The sequence below is a fragment of the Crocodylus siamensis genome, chromosome 5, assembly GCF_052110815.1.
Source record: "Crocodylus siamensis isolate JL-2025a chromosome 5, ASM5211081v1, whole genome shotgun sequence".
In the NCBI taxonomy this organism is placed as follows: domain Eukaryota; kingdom Metazoa; phylum Chordata; order Crocodylia; family Crocodylidae; genus Crocodylus; species Crocodylus siamensis.
The window spans coordinates 64,751,626-64,770,332 of NC_143399.1; the positions used below are offsets into that span (position 1 = coordinate 64,751,626).

Genomic DNA, 18,707 nt, shown 5'->3' on the forward strand with positions numbered 1-18,707 from the left:
ATGGCATGTATAGTCTTTTCCAGGCAATAAAAGCCATCTATAGTCCAATCTCCCACGGTCCTACTTCTCTGCAGTTGCAGGATGGTTCAACACTCCTCCAAGATGACAAGTCTATATAGGCTAGATGGAAAGAACACTCCAAGGCATTCTGGAACTGTTAATTGACTGTGACGGATGCCACCACTGAGTCTGTCGCTCAACACTTTGAAAGGGGATGCTTTGCCAACCCTTTTATCCTGGAAGTCTGGCATGCCATCAAGGAAACCAAGAATGACAAGGCTGTTTGACCAGATGGCAAACCTGCTGAAATCTTCAAGACTGGCTGCAAGGTTCTGAGACTCCACAGATTTGTTCCTCTAATTTGGAACAATGAGGAGATCCATGGGGACCGGAGGGATGCCAGCGGTGTGACTGTTTTCAAGAAAGAAGGCAAGTCTGTCTGCGGGAACTATTGAGATATCACCTTTCTTTCCACAGCTGGGAATATGCTCACCTGCATACTCCCGAGCTATCTTCTCCTTCTTGCTGAGGATCTTAATGTAGCTTCAGACCATCCTATGGGGCAATTTTTTGTGATCTTTGTTGCCTGCCAGGTCCAAGAAAAGTGTTGGGAACAAAGCCAGGATGCATATATGGACTTTATTAACCTTATTAAGGCCTTTGACTCTGTCAGTCATGAAGCCTTGTGGAAAGTACTGGCCAGATTTGGAAGCTCTGAAAATACATCAGTGCCCTAAAACATCTCCATGAGCAGATGGCTGTGACTGTGTTTTTTGTAGCAGATTGGAGATGGATGCCTTTGTCATCCAAGATAGGGTCAAGCAAGATAGGGTCATTGCCCCAATTTTGTTTTTCATTTTGTTTTTTGACCACCATCCTAGTTTTCATTAAAGACTGCCTTCCTTCTGGAATCAATCTTGAATATCAAATAGATGGAGGACTTTTTAATCTGGTATGTTTTTGCTCAGAGACCAAAATATTAAAAAAAAATCCTTAACCTTCAGTGTGCTAATGACTGCCATCCTTGTGCTCTGAGAAAAAACATCTAGACAGTGCTGGATCTCTTTTCAGGAGCCTACCAAACTTTGTCTCAACAATGAGAAGACTGAAATGCTGTATCAGCCTGCTCCAGCCTATGATTGTGGGCCTTCTCCTGAAATTACCATTGTCAAGCAGTTAGCTTACCTTGGTAGTCACTTGTCTCGGAGAGCAAACACTGATGCGGAGATCCAGCGTGGAATCTAGTGCACAAGCACCGTCTTTGGGGAAGTTTTTTTGGCATGTATTTCTTGATCGCTATCTTCATATAGACACAAAGATCCAGGTCTACAATGCAGTCATCATCCCAGCTCTCTTCTATGAATGTGAAACATGGCTGACTTTCCACTGTCATCTCAAGAGCCTGGAGAGAGATTGCCACCAATGCCTCTGGAAAATCCTCTGCATCAAATGGGAAGAGTACTGCAAAAATATCAGCATCTTTGCTGAAGCCAATGTTACTAGCATTGTCCCAGCTCAGTTGCATCCTGAAATCTCTCAATGACCACAGGAAATGCTATCCTATAAGGACATGTTGGAGGAGGAGGAGAAATGGGAGTAACACAGTTGGGCTCACATCACAGCTGGGGAGAAATAGTGGCGATGTGGACACAGCTCTGGGGGGGACACAGGAAAACCTCCCCCTTTTCCTCCCCCTTTGCCTCTTCAGTTCCTGTTGCTGGAGTGACCCAGCCCATGCTGGACCGGAGCCAGGTTCCATCCATACCATAGCTTGAAAAAGGTTTACCAGCCTATTCTGTATGATAATGAATTATGTGTATAAGCTTGTGCGACTCTGGTTGGGATTCAGTGCATCAGATGATAAAGCCATGTGATGAATTATCCCAATGACTAATTAGTCAGCTTTCATTGTAGTTACTGGATCATGAGCCATTAGTTAGACACTGAGCTGCTCAGTTCTGTTGTGATTGTGGCATTTCTTTGCTTGCATAGGAGGAGAGCTTTTAGGTGCCTGGGAAGATTTAAAGTAAAAAACTGGAGTACCTAGGGATTTTAAGCAATTCCAAGATAAGATGGTCGGGTGGGGGGTTTCAAGATTGTAATTCTGGATTTATGTACCTAATTTCCACCAAATTCCACTGGAAGTGCTAAGCCCTTTCTGGATATACTCTTGGTTCCTTTCCTGGAGTTCATTAAAAGATAATGGTTGGCATTTCTTACTTTTTCCTACATCTCTGCAAGGAGGGACCTTATGTTCATTATTTATGCTATATTACGTATTTTATTTGTGTTTAATGAAAGCAGGGTTGCAGATGTGCACCACATACTTGGTACAATAGTTGTAAAGCTTCAAGTAATAAATTGGGTAAATGGCTTAAAACATTATTTTTTTTACATAGTATATAAGATTTCATTTTGGAAGGTTTTCATTGTAAATCCTTTCATTTTTTAAAATCCTTTGGGAACTCTTTTCCAAATCCATGGTCTAATACTTCCTTATATGTGAGAAGACCTTATCACAGTCAAAGGTGTTATATAGAGTTTTAGATAGGTGTCTCACTCTGGTGCTCCACCCCGGATCTGTGTGTGGGGTACAAGGGTGGGCTGCCACTGCATGGTTAGGGCCAGAGACTGCTCTGGCCTGTTCCTGGCATGTGGGGTGGGCCAGGGCTGCGCTTGGGCTGGACAGGCCGGGACGGGTGGCAGTGGCTGTGGAGGGCCTACATCCACCCCAAAATTCACCCTTTCATTGCCGCCACTGCCCAACCTATCCCTGCCTGCTTGGAGCGCAACCCAGGCCTCAGTTTTCCACCCAGCAGCCTTGCCAGCTGGATGCTGCTGTTTAAGCAGCTGGGCTGCATATTGGCAATTGGATTGGTATCAACCAATATGGTTCGTCAATAATTGGCCATTGGTATCAGCCCAGAAAATCTTTACTGGTGCAGCCCTACAGTGACACTGGCTAGATAAGCATCAGTGCCTAGCCTTAGAATACTGGAAAACTTCATACCCTATGAACAGTGTGTTCAAATGAACAAAGCCCAGTTCCTTATGAATTACAATTAGAGAATGCAAACTGGTATAGTAGGTTGTCTTACCATTTCATCATGTGTTGTGATGTGATGTCAAAAGTCTTCATCCAGTGTTTTAATTTAGAAGTGGAAATAATAAATCTGATTCTTCAAGTTACAAAGGAACATGAAGTCGTCCAACATGTTGGCAGAATTGGAGGTTATCTTGGTTCCAAGAGTGTTGCAGTTTGTTTTATTGCATAGCTATGTAACACATTTATTTGGGGATGGGGAACAATAAATTACCTTGATAGATATAACGATACTTAGTAAGCGCTGGTTATCTGAATAGATGAGTTGATTAACTACCCAGTAAAATAGTGAAATCAAAAAATTATAGTGAACTGTGCAGTTGGAAACTTCTACTGTTTGAGTCAGTATTCTGAATAGTAAATTTTTTATAGTTTGAATACCAAATTGCAGTTAGTACAGACTAGTTCACATAACCTAAAATAGACAGTGAATTTCTGATGTGCCTGTGGATAAAATAAATGGAAAAAAGTGAAAATAAAATAGGATAGATAGGAAACAAGTGAAATTAGTTGAATTATTTATAGTAACTTACTTGGTTCTGTAGGGGGTCTAGGGTAGATTTTTCATGCAGTGTATAGTTTTAGAAAGACTGTTTTCTAGCCCTTGTGCAGTAATGAAATATTTTGATTAAAAAAAAAAAAAAGTAAATGCGTGTCTCGGAACAAATTAAAATGTGACCTTTGCCCCTAGAATCTTGCAAACGATATGCCATTCAACAAGAGAATGGGAAGGGATAAGTCCATGAAAACTGCAGCATTACATAATACAACTTTTTTTTTTTTCTGTCCGTGATATAAATTTAGCAAGGAAGTATAGGACTCATCAATGTGCGGTCATTTTGAAGCTTAACCAGTGTAATTCAGTCCCGTTTGTATCTCCAGCTGCTGACGTGATTGGCCTCTGAAGGCCCTCTTAAAACTAGCAGTGCTTTCTCATGAGCCGCCATCCAACCTTCTCTCAGAAATGACAATATATCTTTGGGAATAAAATTGAGAAGGAGAAGTTTGATGCTTTTCCCCAGGCCCTCCATTGACAAATGTCAGTTAGCTGGGGAAGAACTTTAAAGGGCTAAGAATGCTTATTCCCCGTCTCAGTTCAGTTACATGTCCTAAAGTGTTTGTGGTGTTTTCTGCCTGTATTCTGACAACAGTGGTGTGACTTGAGGGAATTTTACCATTTATAACAGAGCACACTGAAAGTGGGAGAACAGTGTAACAGGCTCCATTTGGGCCCCTGTGTTCAGTTTTTTCCAGTTCATCTACTGAAGTAACTTGTATGTACCACTTGCTTAGTATAGCATAGGCGTGGGGAATTATTTTGGCTGGAGGGCTACTTAATTAGGGCCACAAGCATAGCTCCACCCCCTCGTCACCATCTTGGGACTGGAAGTCCTGCCTGTAACCCGTGACCTTTGTCACCAGAAATCCCTCCACTTGCCCCCGGAAGTACTCTTTTTAGGAAGGGAGGGTTGTCATCTTGGAACAAGGAAAAAACCAAACCGTACATTAGAAGTCAAACACCTACTGTAACACATTTAAATTTTGTTACGAAAATATTTTTGTCAGGTTTGTGTTTGCGTACTGTATACAGAGGTGATAGCATAATAACTCAAAACTAAAGTCTTACTCTTATATATTGTGTGTGAGGGGTGTGGGTGTATGGTGGGGAGTAGGAGCTGTGTGTGTGTGTGGTGGGATGTTGGAGGGTACATGGTCCCTGTTGCCGGTGGCAGCATCAGCAGCGGGTGGGGGTGCTTGTGGCCCATGGAGGCACTGCTGCCCAGCAGTGTGTGGTTCTGGCCAGTGCTGTGCATAGTGGTGAGGAACTCAGCTTGGTTGGCCCACCTCTGTTTTTCAGGGCTCCACATAGTGCATATGTAGCTCCACCACTGGGAAAAGCCCTGTGCACTGGAGCTGAATGCCTTCCCCACTTCCTGTTGTGCAGGTCCTGGGATTGCTCCAAAAATGGAGGCAAGCCCTGCTTTCTGCTTCTTGGTGGAGTCCTGGGATCTGCATAGCAAGGGGCGGAGAAGGCAACTGGCTCTTAACACACGGGACTTTCCCCAGTGGCGTGGAGCTGCCTGTGTACCAAGTGGAGCCTTGTGCATTGGAGGTGGGCTGGCCTGGCAGCGCTCCTGGAGGAGCCGCACGTTGCTGGGAGGCAGCACCTGCATGGGCCATGAGCACTCCAGGCACCCACACTTACTGCTGCTGCTGGTGGTGGCAGGGGCTGTGTGCCACAGTGGGGAATGTGTGGGGGATCCTCAAACCCCCCATCCTTCCTCACACCCACACCCTGCCTGCCTGCAGTCCACCTGGCTGTGGGCTCTGCGATGTCACCAGGCCCAACCCTAGACCCAGCCCCCTGCTCTGTGCTCCTGCCCAGCTGCAGCTTCTCTCGCCTGCCCCCTCCCCGCCCGCACCACTTTCCTACCTGAGTGGGACACCAGGGAAGCTGAGCTGCTCCCTTGGCAGCTGCAGCAGTGGCAGCAGCAGCCCCCATCCAGAAGCTCCGTGATGGCTGTGCTGGGCCCTTTGCCTTACGAGGGTGGGAGTGAAGTGCACTGGCTGGGTGGGGTACGATTAATTGGTGGGGGCCTGTGAGCTGGATGAAACGGCGTAGCAGGCCGCATCTGGCCCACAGGCCGTATTTTGCTTGCCCTGGTATAGAAGAAAGCAAGCCAGATTTGTGGTAGGGAACTGAAAATGCAGGTTGTAGAGATTCTTTACTTTGGTCTGTCTTTTCTTGCACAGCTTTGTCTTACCACTTTTTTCAGTTCCCCTGGATGACTTGGTCTGTCGCTCACTCAGTAAATTTTGTCTTCCTTAGCTCATAACATCATTTTTTAAATAAGATTTTTTACTTTCCAGCAGAAAGTCCATCTTAGTGAGCATGTATTAGCAATGCCTATTTACTATAAATTAGCCATATTTATATACAAATACCATTATGCTTTTGGTGATGGTGAGGTTAGATAATAGTTTAGTTTTTTTTCTGTTAAAATTATTATCTTGTTTAAACATTTCAGCACATATATATGCATAGGAATATTTGGCTGTAGTATTGTGAATTACATAGATAAACTGTATGCTAATCTTTATCTGCTTAAAATTTATAGAACAATTTATATCTTTGTGAGCAAATCGTCTTCATTTTTCATTAAATGGATTGAAAACTATTTGAAATAACATACCTTAAGCTACTGTCAATTAAAATATATCAGTACATTAAATCTTAAATTATGTTAATCCTTTATTTAATCTCCTTAAAATATTTTACCCATAGGAAATTATTCTTGAATATTCATATTTCATGCACATGCATGCAAAGTAAGACAAGTAAACTCTTCATATTACTTACTTTCACATAATTTACCCATCCTTTTTCAGTTTTAGAACACTGGCCATATTGAGACAGGGTAGTAAGGGTGTGGAACAGAGCAAAGCAGGTCAGAGTTTTTGGAGGTATTTTGGCTGACTTGGCCCAAATTTCATTCAGAGGAGAATGGTGATGGATGGGTAGGAATCTTAAAATGTATTTTTCATTTCTCTATGATCTCTGGGCTTGATCCATGTGTTGAAACCATTGATCAAATTCCAACTGCTTCCAATGTAAGCAGTCCTGTGTTTGGGAGGGAAGAGTCTTATTATAGCAGTTGTGTTAGTAGAGAATTAGTTATGCCCTTCAAATGATGTATGTCAGACACCTGCATAGAAATTCATGAAGTGATTCACCTGGTTCCCTCTCCATCTCCCATTTTCTTGACCTCTGAGCAGGGCCAATCATAGTTTGTTTCCATAATACCTGTTTGGATAACTGTAATCATTTGGCCAATTTAACACTTTTAAGAATTCCAATGTGTTTCATTCATACTGTTGTCTGAACATGTCATATAAAATGATTGACATGACAGCATGGTAGGATGTATTAGGGCTGTGCGAAATTTTGCCTGGTGTTTTGTTTCAAAGCTGTTTCAACATGTTTAGAGCGTAAAACAGTGAAATAGAAATGAAACAAAGGCTTTGAAACAAAACGAAGGCACTCAAAAAGTTTTGAAAGTTTAAATATATTTTGAGTTTTGCAGCTGGGCTTACTCGGCTTCAGCACCAGTCCCAGGTGGCAGCAACAGCCTCCTGTCATCTGGCATGCAGATCTGGGGGCCTGCACCCCCCCGGTAAGGATGTGGAGCTGTGCCAGACTCTTCCTGGGGGTGTGAGCTTCCGGATCTGTGTGCCGGATGAGAGGAAGCTACCACTGCTGCCTGGGACCAGTGGCAGCAGCAGTCTTCCCTAGCACTTGGCACAGGTGGTGTCCAGCACCGATCCCACGTGGCAGAAGCAGCCTCCACTCATCCAGGGCACATATGCAGGGGCTTGTACCACTGGGAAGGCTACTGGGCTGTGCTGGACTCCTCCTGAAGGTGCGAGCCCCCGGATCTGTGTGCCAAAAGAGAGGAGGCTGCTGCTGCTGCTGTCTGGGACAGGTGGCAGCAGCAATCTTGCTTGGTACTGGTTGTAGCCTGTGCCCAGGATCAGTCCCAGGTGGCAGAGGCAGCCTCCTCTCATCTGGTGCACAGATCCAGGAACCCACACCCCTGGGAAGAGTCTAGCACAGCTCTACAGCCCTCCCGGGGGTGCAGGCATCTGAATCTGTGTGCCGGATGAGAGGAGGCTGCCGCTGCTGGTAAGTGTCAGTTTGAGGTGCAGTTTCCCAGAAACCTCAGCACCTATCTCCTTGCAGCTTGGCAGGCTTCATGCCCTCAGAAGGGGCTACCATCCCTGCAGTTTTCATCCAAATCAGGCTAGAATTGACAAAGTTTTAGGTATTTTCATGATTCCCTATTATAGCCTATGGACGAAACGTCGAAATGCGTCGAAACAGTGAAACAGTTTCAATTAAGCGAAATGGGACAGTGCTTCAAAACAAAGTGTTGAAATGAAGCGCTGTCCTTTCAAAACGGTGAAACAGATGTTGAATTGAGACTCTGGTATTTTGCACAGTCCTAGTATGTATCTGTGTGTGTGCATGTCTGTATTTAACTGTAATTAGTTCTAAGTTAGTGATAGAGGGGGTGCTTTATGGTTAGTTATTGAAAAGGTGCTTATATATCTCTGCACTGAGGTTCTGATTAATGGTGAAGTTGTTTCTCAGGTATGATTTCTTGCCATTAACGTGAAATGCTTCTATGTTAAGTATTGGGAAATTCTGAATCCTAGCGGCAGAAAGGTGGACGAATAACTTGTTGAAATGTATTTTAATGATTAAATTGCAATCCAGATGATCGTCATCCATCCCGCTATATTTGGGAAATCAATTTTACATACAGTGAGTTGCTTTATATAAATAAATTAAAGCCGTAATGAATGAACCCCATCTTGGAAAGTACTTTGAGATTTACTGATGTAAAGCTCTAAATAAGAACACAGTGCTGGTGTTATAATGAAGTATGAAGTTTTCTTGAACTATCACTTTAAACACATATCTGCAGTTGTCTAAAAGACCTGAAAAATGACATTTAGTAATGCACTGAAAAGCTTTGTTTTAGTCAGTTACGGAATTGAAGTTCCTGTTCAGTTTAATGCAAGAGTTATTTAGGCGTTTATCCAGTTCACGTTTCTCTTATACACAGCACCAGAAAATGTCACTGAATTGTATAATAAAAATAAAGCTTGGCTAGATTTCACTGCTTTAGTTGCACTTTCCTCCTCTTATTGGACACTTCTTCTATTTCTTAAAAAAAAATCAAACTAGTGACCTGAGGAGTGATGGGAAGCTTGGTAACCCCGATCATGAGTTGATCACTTTATCCATTGCAAAACTGGCAAATCAGTCAGCAATGCAGAAATCCTCAACTTTAGGAAAGATGGCTTTCACAAGTTCAAGAGATTGGTTGTTGAGGCCCTGAGAGACCATGATCTGACAGGGAGGGGAGTCCACAATGGGTGGTTGCTCCTTAAGGACATGATCCTAAAAGCACAAGAGAAGTCCATTCTGGTCTGTAGGAAAGGTAGCAAAAGGGCTGGGAGACCCCCTTGGCTCAATAGGGAACTCATAGAACTCCTGAATCTGAAAAGAGAAGCTTATAAGGAATGGAAGTTGGGAACTACCACTAAGGAGGATTATTTAGCACTGGCCTGTACCTGTAGGGAGCAGCCCAGAAAAGCCAAGCCTGAAATGGAACTCAAACTGGCTATGGGAATCAAGGACAATAACAAGTCCTCCTTCAAATAAATGGCAAGTTGGGGGGAAAAAAACAAAGGCAACATCAGACCCTTGCTTAACCAAATGGGGTGGCTGACAACCGACACCCAGGAAAAAGCTAATCTCCTCAGCAGTTACTTTGTGTAGGTTTTCCACCAGCCCAAGGGGATGATCCTACCTGACAGGATGCAAGACTCCCAGGATAAGGGAGATTATATGCCTGTAATCGGTGAAGATCTTGTGAGGGAACAGCTTGAGAGGCTGGACATCCTCAAGTCAGCTGGCCTGGGTGGAATGTAACCAAGAGTGCTAAGAGTTGGCTGACATCATAGCATGACCAATGGTGAGGATATATGAGAACTTGTGGTGCTTGGGACAGGTTCCTGAATATTGGAAGAGGGCCAATATAATGCCTATCTTCAAGAAAGGAAGGAAGAAAGATCCAGGGAACTACAGGCCAATCAGTTTGACTTCTGTCCCTGGAAAAATCTTGTAAAAAATCATCAAAAAACCCATCAACAGCAGGCTAATGGAAGGCAACATTCTGAGAGATGGCCAACATGGCTTTGTTGTGGGTAGGTCTTGCCTGGCCAACCTCATTTCCTTCTATGACAAGGTGACACATCACCTGGACAAAGGAGAAGTGGATGTCATATTTAGATTTCAAAAAAGCCTTTGACTTGGTCTCTCATGATGTCCATATGGTAAAATTGAGGAACTGCAGCCTCAACAACCTTATGGTCTGGCTCTGTAGTTGGACCCAGAGAGTGATAGTCAACATGGTGACCAGTGGCATTCCCGAGGGCTCTGTACTTGGACCAGTACTCTTTATTATATTCATAAATCATCTAGATTCAGCTGTCAGAAGCGGAATTGCTAAGTTTGTAGACAACACCAAATTATGGGGAAGTGTGGTCATGCTAGAGGACAGGCTGGCAATTGAGGCTGACCTGGACAGGCTCTCCAGGTGGGTAGATAAAAACCTGATGACATTCACACAGAGAAATGCAAGGTGCTCCACCTCGGGAGAAAAAATCCACATCATACTTATAGGCTCGGCAGTGCTACACTCACTAGCACCAAGACTGAGAGACTTGTGGGTCATGATTGACCACAAGATGAACATGAGCCACCAATGCGATGCTGCAGCTGCAAAGCAAATAAAGCTCTGGCTTACATCTACTGATGCACCTCAAGCAAGACCCCAAGAAGTCATCCTCTTGCTTTTCTTGGCTTTGGTGAGGCCGCAGCTGGAGTACTGTATTCAGTTCTGGGCTCCACACTTTAGAAAGGATGTAGAGAAGCTTGAGAGAGAGTCCAGAGGAGATTCATGTGCATGTTCAAGAGGTCAAGAGAACAGGCCTTATGAGGAGAGGCTGAAAGGCATGGGACTCCTCAGCCTGGAGAAGTGAAGGCTTAGGTGTGACTTGGTGGCAGCCTACAAGTATATAAGGGGTGTGCTCCAGGAACTGGGAGAACATCTGTTCAGCAGGGCACCCAAAGGGAAGACAAGGTCTAACCATCACCAACTGCTGAAAGACCGTTTTAGATTGGGCTTAGGAAGATAGGAAAAACTTTACTGTCTGAGTCTCCAAAGTCTGGAATAGACTCCCCCCAGAAGTGGTGCGAGCATGGATGCTTATCTTGCTGGGGTGATCTGACTCCAGCTGACTTCCTGTCCCTTGGAAAGGGGGCTGGACCCAATGATCTTGTGAGGTTCCTTTGAGCCCTAACACCTATGCAATCTATGGAACCCTGTTTCATCAACAGGACGGTCAGTGAATGAAAATACTGTAGCTGATCTACCAAAGCAAGGTGGCTAAAGGATTAAGGTAGTTTGAAAAATTTTAAGTATTGGGAGTTTCTTTCTGCATATTCCTTGGTAATATTTTCGAAGAGTGGGGAACTTGGAAGTGGATCACTGACTTGTCAAGTTGTCAGCAGTCATGGATAGTTTCTTGAGTAAAGGGCATCTTTCCTTCCATGTTGATAAAGTGAGGAAGCTTTTGCAGTCATTGTATGAATCCATTATTTTACCAGCAAGGAGACATCAGGATTTGCCTGTACGTGAGCGCAGAGGCTGCTCTGATGCATGGCAATTGCACTGTATCGAGCAGACTCAGTTAACTGAATGTGTTGGAGCATGGCAACCACCGCTACATGTAGAACTTTTTTTTTTAAATGCATGGTGAAGCTAGCAATCCTGTTCTGAGTTCTACAATCTTAAGGTTTTTCCTTCCCCTCCCTGCCACCCTGTGGTCTCCCCAGCACTCCCTGAGTCACGTGGCCCCTCACATACCAAATGAACCATTATAGCTTGGGGCGGGTGGTGGCTTAACTCTGGCTTTAACCCTGAGTCTGAGGCCAAAGCCAGAACTGAGCTGCCACCTCCCCTGGGCCAGTACTTGAATTCAGTATGAGGTTTTTTTCCTCCATATGCTGATTGGAGAAAACAGTTTCTTGGATTTATGTAAATATCGCACCTTGTCATCTCCTCTCTTTAGTTAGTGGTTCTTTTGAAGGAAAAAAATATAAAAATAAAATGTTATTTATTCCTTCAGATGGTTATATGATGATCAGATCCTCTTAGTGAAGGGCTCTTTGAAACCTAATCGGTAAACACAAAGAGAAGACAGTGCAGTTGGAGATGCCGAGTATGCTGTCTTTTTTTTTTGTAATGAAGTACCACTTCTAGAAATCCCATTTGTTTAAAGGGTTTTGTAAAAAATTTAAAGTTGCTGTTAGTTAAAAAAGATTGGAATAGGAGCACAAGATGGGGGTGTGCGAAGCGGGCAGTATTTGATTTGGATTTGGCCTGATTTGGGGGACAATGATTTGATTTGCTGATCAGACAGCTGTCCCGATTTGATTCAGATGAATCTGAAGATTCGATTCTGATTCTGAGAATCAGCGATTCCGCAATAGACACAGGTCTATATGTTTTTTTTTCTACGCGTGTCGAGGTACCAGGCATGGCTTGTGAATGCTGAGATGGGGGAGGGGGGGTGGATGGAGCATCCCATGGGATCGCAGTGCGGTGGGGTTTGCTGCCGAAGGTACAGGGGAGTCCCTGCACCTGCTTGGCTTAGTGATCAGCTGCGGGGGTGGAGGGGCCTTGGTACTCCCCCCCCTCCCGACCCAGGAAGCACCAATCACTGAGCTTGGGAGGGGGATCACTCACATGCTCTGTAGTAGAGCCAGAAGTGGACTGGAAGTACTTCTGGTCCACTTCCGGGTCTGGCGCTGAGTGCGTGCCCCCCGCACCCTCATGGGATGCTCCATCTGTCTCGCCATCTCAGAGTTCATAAGCCATGTCTGGTAACTTGAGGTATGTAGAAAAAACGTATAAAGCTGTGTCTATGGCCAAATTGTCGAATCTTTCTGAATCAAATTGGAGGCTTCCGATTCGATTCGGAGAGATTAATGGGTTTCCTGATTCAATTTCGATTTGGAGATTTGGCCTCTGAATGTGGCCAAATCTCCTCCAGATTGAATCAGCAACTGAAGGTTCACACGCCCCTAGCACAAGACTGCTTGTATCTGATGCAATGATTACATCTGGTACCTCTTTAAAGAGGGTTGTGGAATTGTAACTAGGGTGGCCATCATAGAGAACATTCTGGTTTTTCTGCTACTCTGTCCTTTATTGATATGAAACCCGACACCTTCTCTTTAAGAGAAAAGTAGTGGACATAAAGGCATTCAGTTTCATATTAATGGAGGACAGAAGACAACTAGACTGTCCTCTATGATGGTCACCCTATTTGTGACTAGTTAAAGAATCTTAAAAATGAACAACTACAAGAAGAAAACTCTTCAAATCACAATCTGAGATTCAGCTGATTCCTGAGACTTGTCTGATTGTAATCTCTTTCTGTACTGCCATTTGTTTATATTTTGCTGTGGGATGTTTAGAAGATATTTTAGATCTTGCAAGAAACTGTCAGTACTTACTGCCTTCATCAGGTTGTTTAAATAACAGATCGGACTGTCAGAGATTTTGGAAAAATGAAACAAAACAACTGCTAGCAATTTTTTATTCTAATTGGCATGTTCATTCTGATGCTTTTAGCAATCTTATTTTTTCAGCATTTTCTTGTAGAGGCTCACCAGGGCTATCATAAAATTCTGCTGATGACTGGTAATGGTTTTATGATTGATAAATTACACAGTTCCTTTAGCAGTTCTTCCTTTTTTCTTCCTGTCTTGAGCCATCAAGGTTAAATCTAGCTAAAAGTCCTTTTTAAGGCCTCTCTGACCTTGTTTAGATTTTATTAAGTTTTGAGTTAATTACAACAAAGTTCCCCAAATATGCATATTTGTATATACATGTTGTGGGTAGATAGGATAAGATGTGAAGTCCCAACAGTTTGCCTGATTGGAATGCCCACTAGGATGTGACAATACTTTGGTTAGATACTGTCATTGGAAAGATATGGCCTGATTTTCCCCCCCCCCAAGCTAGTGTAGTATAGATAGAATAAAAATCATGTCATTCATCAGGAATGATTGCCATGGAGCTGAGGACAATATTAAAATCTGCTTTTGAGATTTTATGGTTGGGCTTTTATCCACAAACTCTAGGGTGGCCCTCTTTTCCACAAGTATTATGTATACATATGTGACAAAAAGGGTTGAGTGAGCTGAGTTCCAGCATGAAGTTATTGTGAACGCTTACTGGGGATGCTCAGTGAGTAAGCTTTGCTATGTACCCTTTTCACTCTAGGGGCAGATCATCTAGATCTGACTGTAGACCAGAGAATGCTGTTGTGTTATTTGGGGTGCTGATATTCCTATTTTAAAAGAAGAAACTCCCCACGCCTTTTCCTGGGAGCTGGTGAACAGAAGGAGGTTTCAGAGATGGGGATGCTATAGATCATCGGAAACTGAGAAGAGCCAGGGTCTCAAAGCCAGAGGCTTCCCTGTTGGCTAGGGCTAACTGCAGGGGTCCTCTTAGGAGAGGGAGACTGAATAAGGCTGCATCTTGGGTAATCCTGAGAGAGCTTTTTCTCTCCCCTCAGAAGTGGTACTTGCTCTTCTGTGAGAGTATGAATAGAAGGGTAATCACAGGGGTCAGCAAAATATGGCCCAGGGACTGAATACATCCTGCTAACTAACTGGATCTAGCTTGTAGGTGGATGCCCACCAAGTGAATGGATCCAGCCTGTACACACACTACAGCTGCAGGCAAGTTCATGCTTCCACTTCTGCGCTAGTGGCAGCCCTGACCAAGACCGAGACAGAGAACATGTACCTGGCACACTGGAAACAACCCCAGCTGCATTGTGTCAGGGGGCTGGGGTTGTTTCTAGTGTGCCAGGTACATGTTCTCTGTCTCGATCTTGGTCAGGGCTGCCACCAGCACAGAAGTGGAAGCATGAACTTGCCTGCAGCTGTAGTGTGCCCTGCCCCTCCCCCTGCTCCACCTCCCTGGGTCTGGACCCAGCAGCTCCTGGCCATGTCCAGAGCTGCCCAAGGGGAGCCAGCAGCTTTTGTGTTGGGGCTCCAGGAATGGCAGAGAGGGGCAGGGCAGGGCATGCTACAGCTGCGGGTGATTTCTGACTTCCGCATTGGTGGCAGCCTGCAGATGTAGCACCCTTCCCACCTCCACCCCCGCACTAGGGTGCATTTCAGCTGTGGGGGGAGTCATGTTAAAGCTGTGGGCAGGTTCAGGCTTCCATTCTAGTAATAACCCCAGGAAGGAAGGATGGGGAAATAGGGAGGGAGAGAGAGGTGTGGGCCTTGACAGGTCACCAAAACTCATTAAGTGGCCCACCAACCCAAATAATAGCCATCCCTGGGTTAACTGCTCTTAATTGCTGGAATTCTACTGGGTTAAAATGCATTTTCCATTTTGGTATTCAATTGTTTACCCAATGAAATCTTTTGAATGTAGAGAAACTCCAGTTCAAGGTCATGTTCTGCTTGACCAAGTATTATTGAGCGTATCTACACATGCGCGTTAATGTGCATTAGCCTATTCTAATGCACACTAAAGCATCACACGAAACCCGTGCATTTTCATTAATGTAAATTAAAATAGGCAAATGAGCTCTTCTTAGTACTTCAGAATGGAGGGCATCTATAAGTGAACAGTAAGGCTGCTCTGACTTGCTGTAATTACAGTGCTTTGGAGCAGACTGAATTAATAGATTCTGCTGGAACACGGTAATTACCACACTCCAGCAGATTCCAGAGTCTTGTGTATCACTGTTCCCGTGCTTAAAAATGGTGGCGGGGCACTTTAACTAAAGCTTGAGCTTTACTTAAAGCGCCTTTGCCAGCATTTTTAAGCACAGGAAGGCTGATAAACGAGACGCTTTGGGCACTTTAATTAGAGGGGCTCTTGAAGCTGCTTTTAATTAAAGTGCGGGGCCCCCATTCCTGGATCATGTATATAAATGCCCCCAAGTACTAAACTGAATGTGCCTTAGGAAAAGTGCATCAATAAACTTGTATATGTGCCCACTGAAACTCAGTACAAAGAACATGAAGAACAATATTTGTCTTGAAGCTCTGAGAAGGACTTGTCAATACATTTAGAATAAGGAGGTGAAAATGGCTGTCCTATAGATTCTCTTTAGGTTTGCATGGGACCACTTGTTGAAGTTTTTGGATAGCAAATAGTTCTTGCGTGCATATTTTTTTACATTTTATAATTTGATCTTGTTAATGGTCAAAAAAAATCCTTTTGTGTCTTTCAACTAAATATTTGATATTGATCTAAGTAGCTTTGCACCTAATTCTGTTTTCTACCTGCATGAATTAAGCTGTAAAATGTTAACAATGAAAAAACAATACAGGCTAATTAGATCAGTTATTTTTTCATATATACTAATTCTTTGTGCTTATTTTCTTTTTAATATACATTTTCAAGTTTGACATTAAAGATTCTTTTTAATAATCCATTGAAAGCAAGGTTAATACATAGAAGATACTACGCTTCTAAAACTACTTTAAAGTTGCGATACTGTTATTGTGACAGTTCTAGCTTTTTAATTTCTTGGTAATAATATCATCATGAAAGTACTGGTATTCTCTAGGGATAAGTAAAATACTGTGAACAGTAGATATTCATTTGAGAATAGATATGTCACAGTTAATTTAAAAAAACAAACAAAAAAGCCCATGCCCCACCCCAAACAACCAAACAAAAAACAACCCAAAAATGCTTCTTAGCTAGTTGGGAAGGAGTCAATCCAAAAATACATTTTTAAAGTTGGCCAGAAAAAAAACCTTGGAAAAATGACTGTTGGTTTAGTTAAGACTATATTATATACATCTGAGCCTTAAAAGCTTTTTTGCACTATGTCATTAGGTGGGATATGTGAAGAGAATTGTTTTTGCTTAAATGTTTCACTCGCCATTTCTATTGGATTTTTATTTTTAAAAATGCATCAGCTTCATAAAATTAATAACATCCATCATCCAACAATTTCCTCAGAACATGCCCATGAAATGTACAATTAGCTTTACGTTTACAAAGATGATATGACACAATTGGGGCTTAGAGTGTTTGATTCCTTTAGTAATAAAACATACAGCACTAAAACTTACTTGTAAATCTCTTGCAAAAATGTATAAGCTGTATATTAAAGTTTAGGGCCTATTGTAAAGGTTTCTTGCTGTTTTCTATTAAAAGCCTTTTTCTGTTGCTTTTCCTTTTACCTACTTGTATTTGAATTTTTCATGTTGTGTTGGTTTTCACCCCGTTTTATTTTGTTTTGTTTCAGGGAGATAGAGAGGAACATTTAAGCAAAAATAGTTTCAACTGTTTTTTGAATGAGTTCAGTGGAGACAGTGGGTAGATTTCTACTCTTCAGGCTACTTTCCCCTCCCCCACTATCTTTGTTTTGATGTGGGGGAATCTGAAATTTGGGTATAAGGTAGTTTTGATGTCAGAGTTGTGACTTTTGGTGTCACTATGAAAATCTTTCTGGAGTTGGCTCAGTTATAAACTACAAAAAAATCATCCCTCTGTTCACGTGCAGTAAAAATTGTTTCTACTTGATCATCTTGAATAGAAGTAGAGGTTTACATAGTAAACAGGCAAAACAGATGATTCATGTGCTTCTAATACCAAAGGGTGTAATAACTTGGGTACAAAAAGCTGTCTTCCATAGTTTTGAAATCTCTTCGCTCTTGTCTTCTTCCTGGTTTTGTTACAAGATTTGTTTAAATCCATATAGTTTTTGATGATTCTCACAGAAACTTATTAGCTGGATCTCTAGTGGAGACTGGATTGTCATTCTTACTGGGGTCACCTGACCTCACTTGTCATTTTTCCTGCCTGGTGCAGGGGGTTGGACCTGACGATCTTCTGAGGTCACTTCCAGCCTTGCAATCTATGAATCTACTCAAACCTGCTTGTTAATAATTCTGAATATTTTACAGTCTTCATAACTCATCCCTAACTTTTGTCTCTAAATTGGAACCATTGCTGCATAGAAATTCACAAATGAGTGAATACCATGTGAACAACATTTCATCCAGGAGTCTGAATTTTTAGCCCCACTTTAACCACTGGGTGAAACAGCTCTTCAGGCTGCATCTTTGATGCCCCGATATAGAGGATGCCAGGGTGGGTTTCACTGGTTTAGTTTCACTGAGTTATTGTTTAGTTCAAGTCACAATAATCTTCCAGGTGGACCTGGGCAGTCCCAGGTTCAGCCCTTGCTGATTGCCTCATAGGTTGGTGTTTGCATATGCACAATAGTTCCTTTTAAAAGACGACTTGAAACAATCACCTTCCAAACAACGGCTAAAATTTTAGATTTTGCAGATTCAAATTTCAGAAAATTCTTAGCATTGAGGTTAATTCTTTTGTCAGTCTGCTTTTAGAAGAATTTAGCATTTTGAATTAAAATGTAGCAATGCATTTTATTTGTATTGGTATAATTGAAACATGCTCATAAAATAAGCAGTTTCTATATAAACTCTGATGAACCTGTTGTTTTAATCCATGTACGTATATATATTTTGTGTTTGCAGAACCAAAACGTCCTCTTGTTTGACACAATGGATGAACAGTCACAAGGCATGCAGGGGCCTCCTGTTCCACAGTTTCAGCCACAGGTATGTTATTTTTATAATCACATAGGAGCAACAGGCATTAAAATAACATGCAGAGGACAAAAGAAAAAAAAGATTATTCAACTTCAACTTCAAATACTTTTTATCCATTATACAATGGTGTTGCAAGACAGAGGGCTTTTTGTATATCACAAATGCTTTAGCATGGTATTCAGTGCAATAGTTCATTAAGATAATTGAGATAATCATGTGCAGTAGCATAACTGACTTCATCACCACTGATGATTAAAGTGAATGTTATAAGATCAGATGTCTTTGGCTATTTCTATCCAAAGACATTTATGGAAAAAGCAGCCATAAAGAAATGTA

At 42.6% G+C, this 18,707-nt stretch overlaps 1 protein-coding gene across 5 annotated transcripts in view; it reads left to right on the top strand.

The window, feature by feature from the left end:
- NEK7 (NIMA related kinase 7) overlaps window positions 1-18,707 on the top strand; it is a 119,449-nt gene that overhangs the window by 7,049 nt on the left and 93,693 nt on the right. For all 5 annotated transcript variants that reach the window (XM_090048623.1, XM_090048621.1, XM_090048625.1 and 2 more), the window contains exon 2: window positions 18,297-18,380. In XM_090048623.1, coding sequence (XP_089904749.1) covers window positions 18,324-18,380 — 57 coding nt within the window. In that variant the 5' untranslated portion in view covers window positions 18,297-18,323. The remainder of the gene's footprint in view (window positions 1-18,296; window positions 18,381-18,707) is intronic.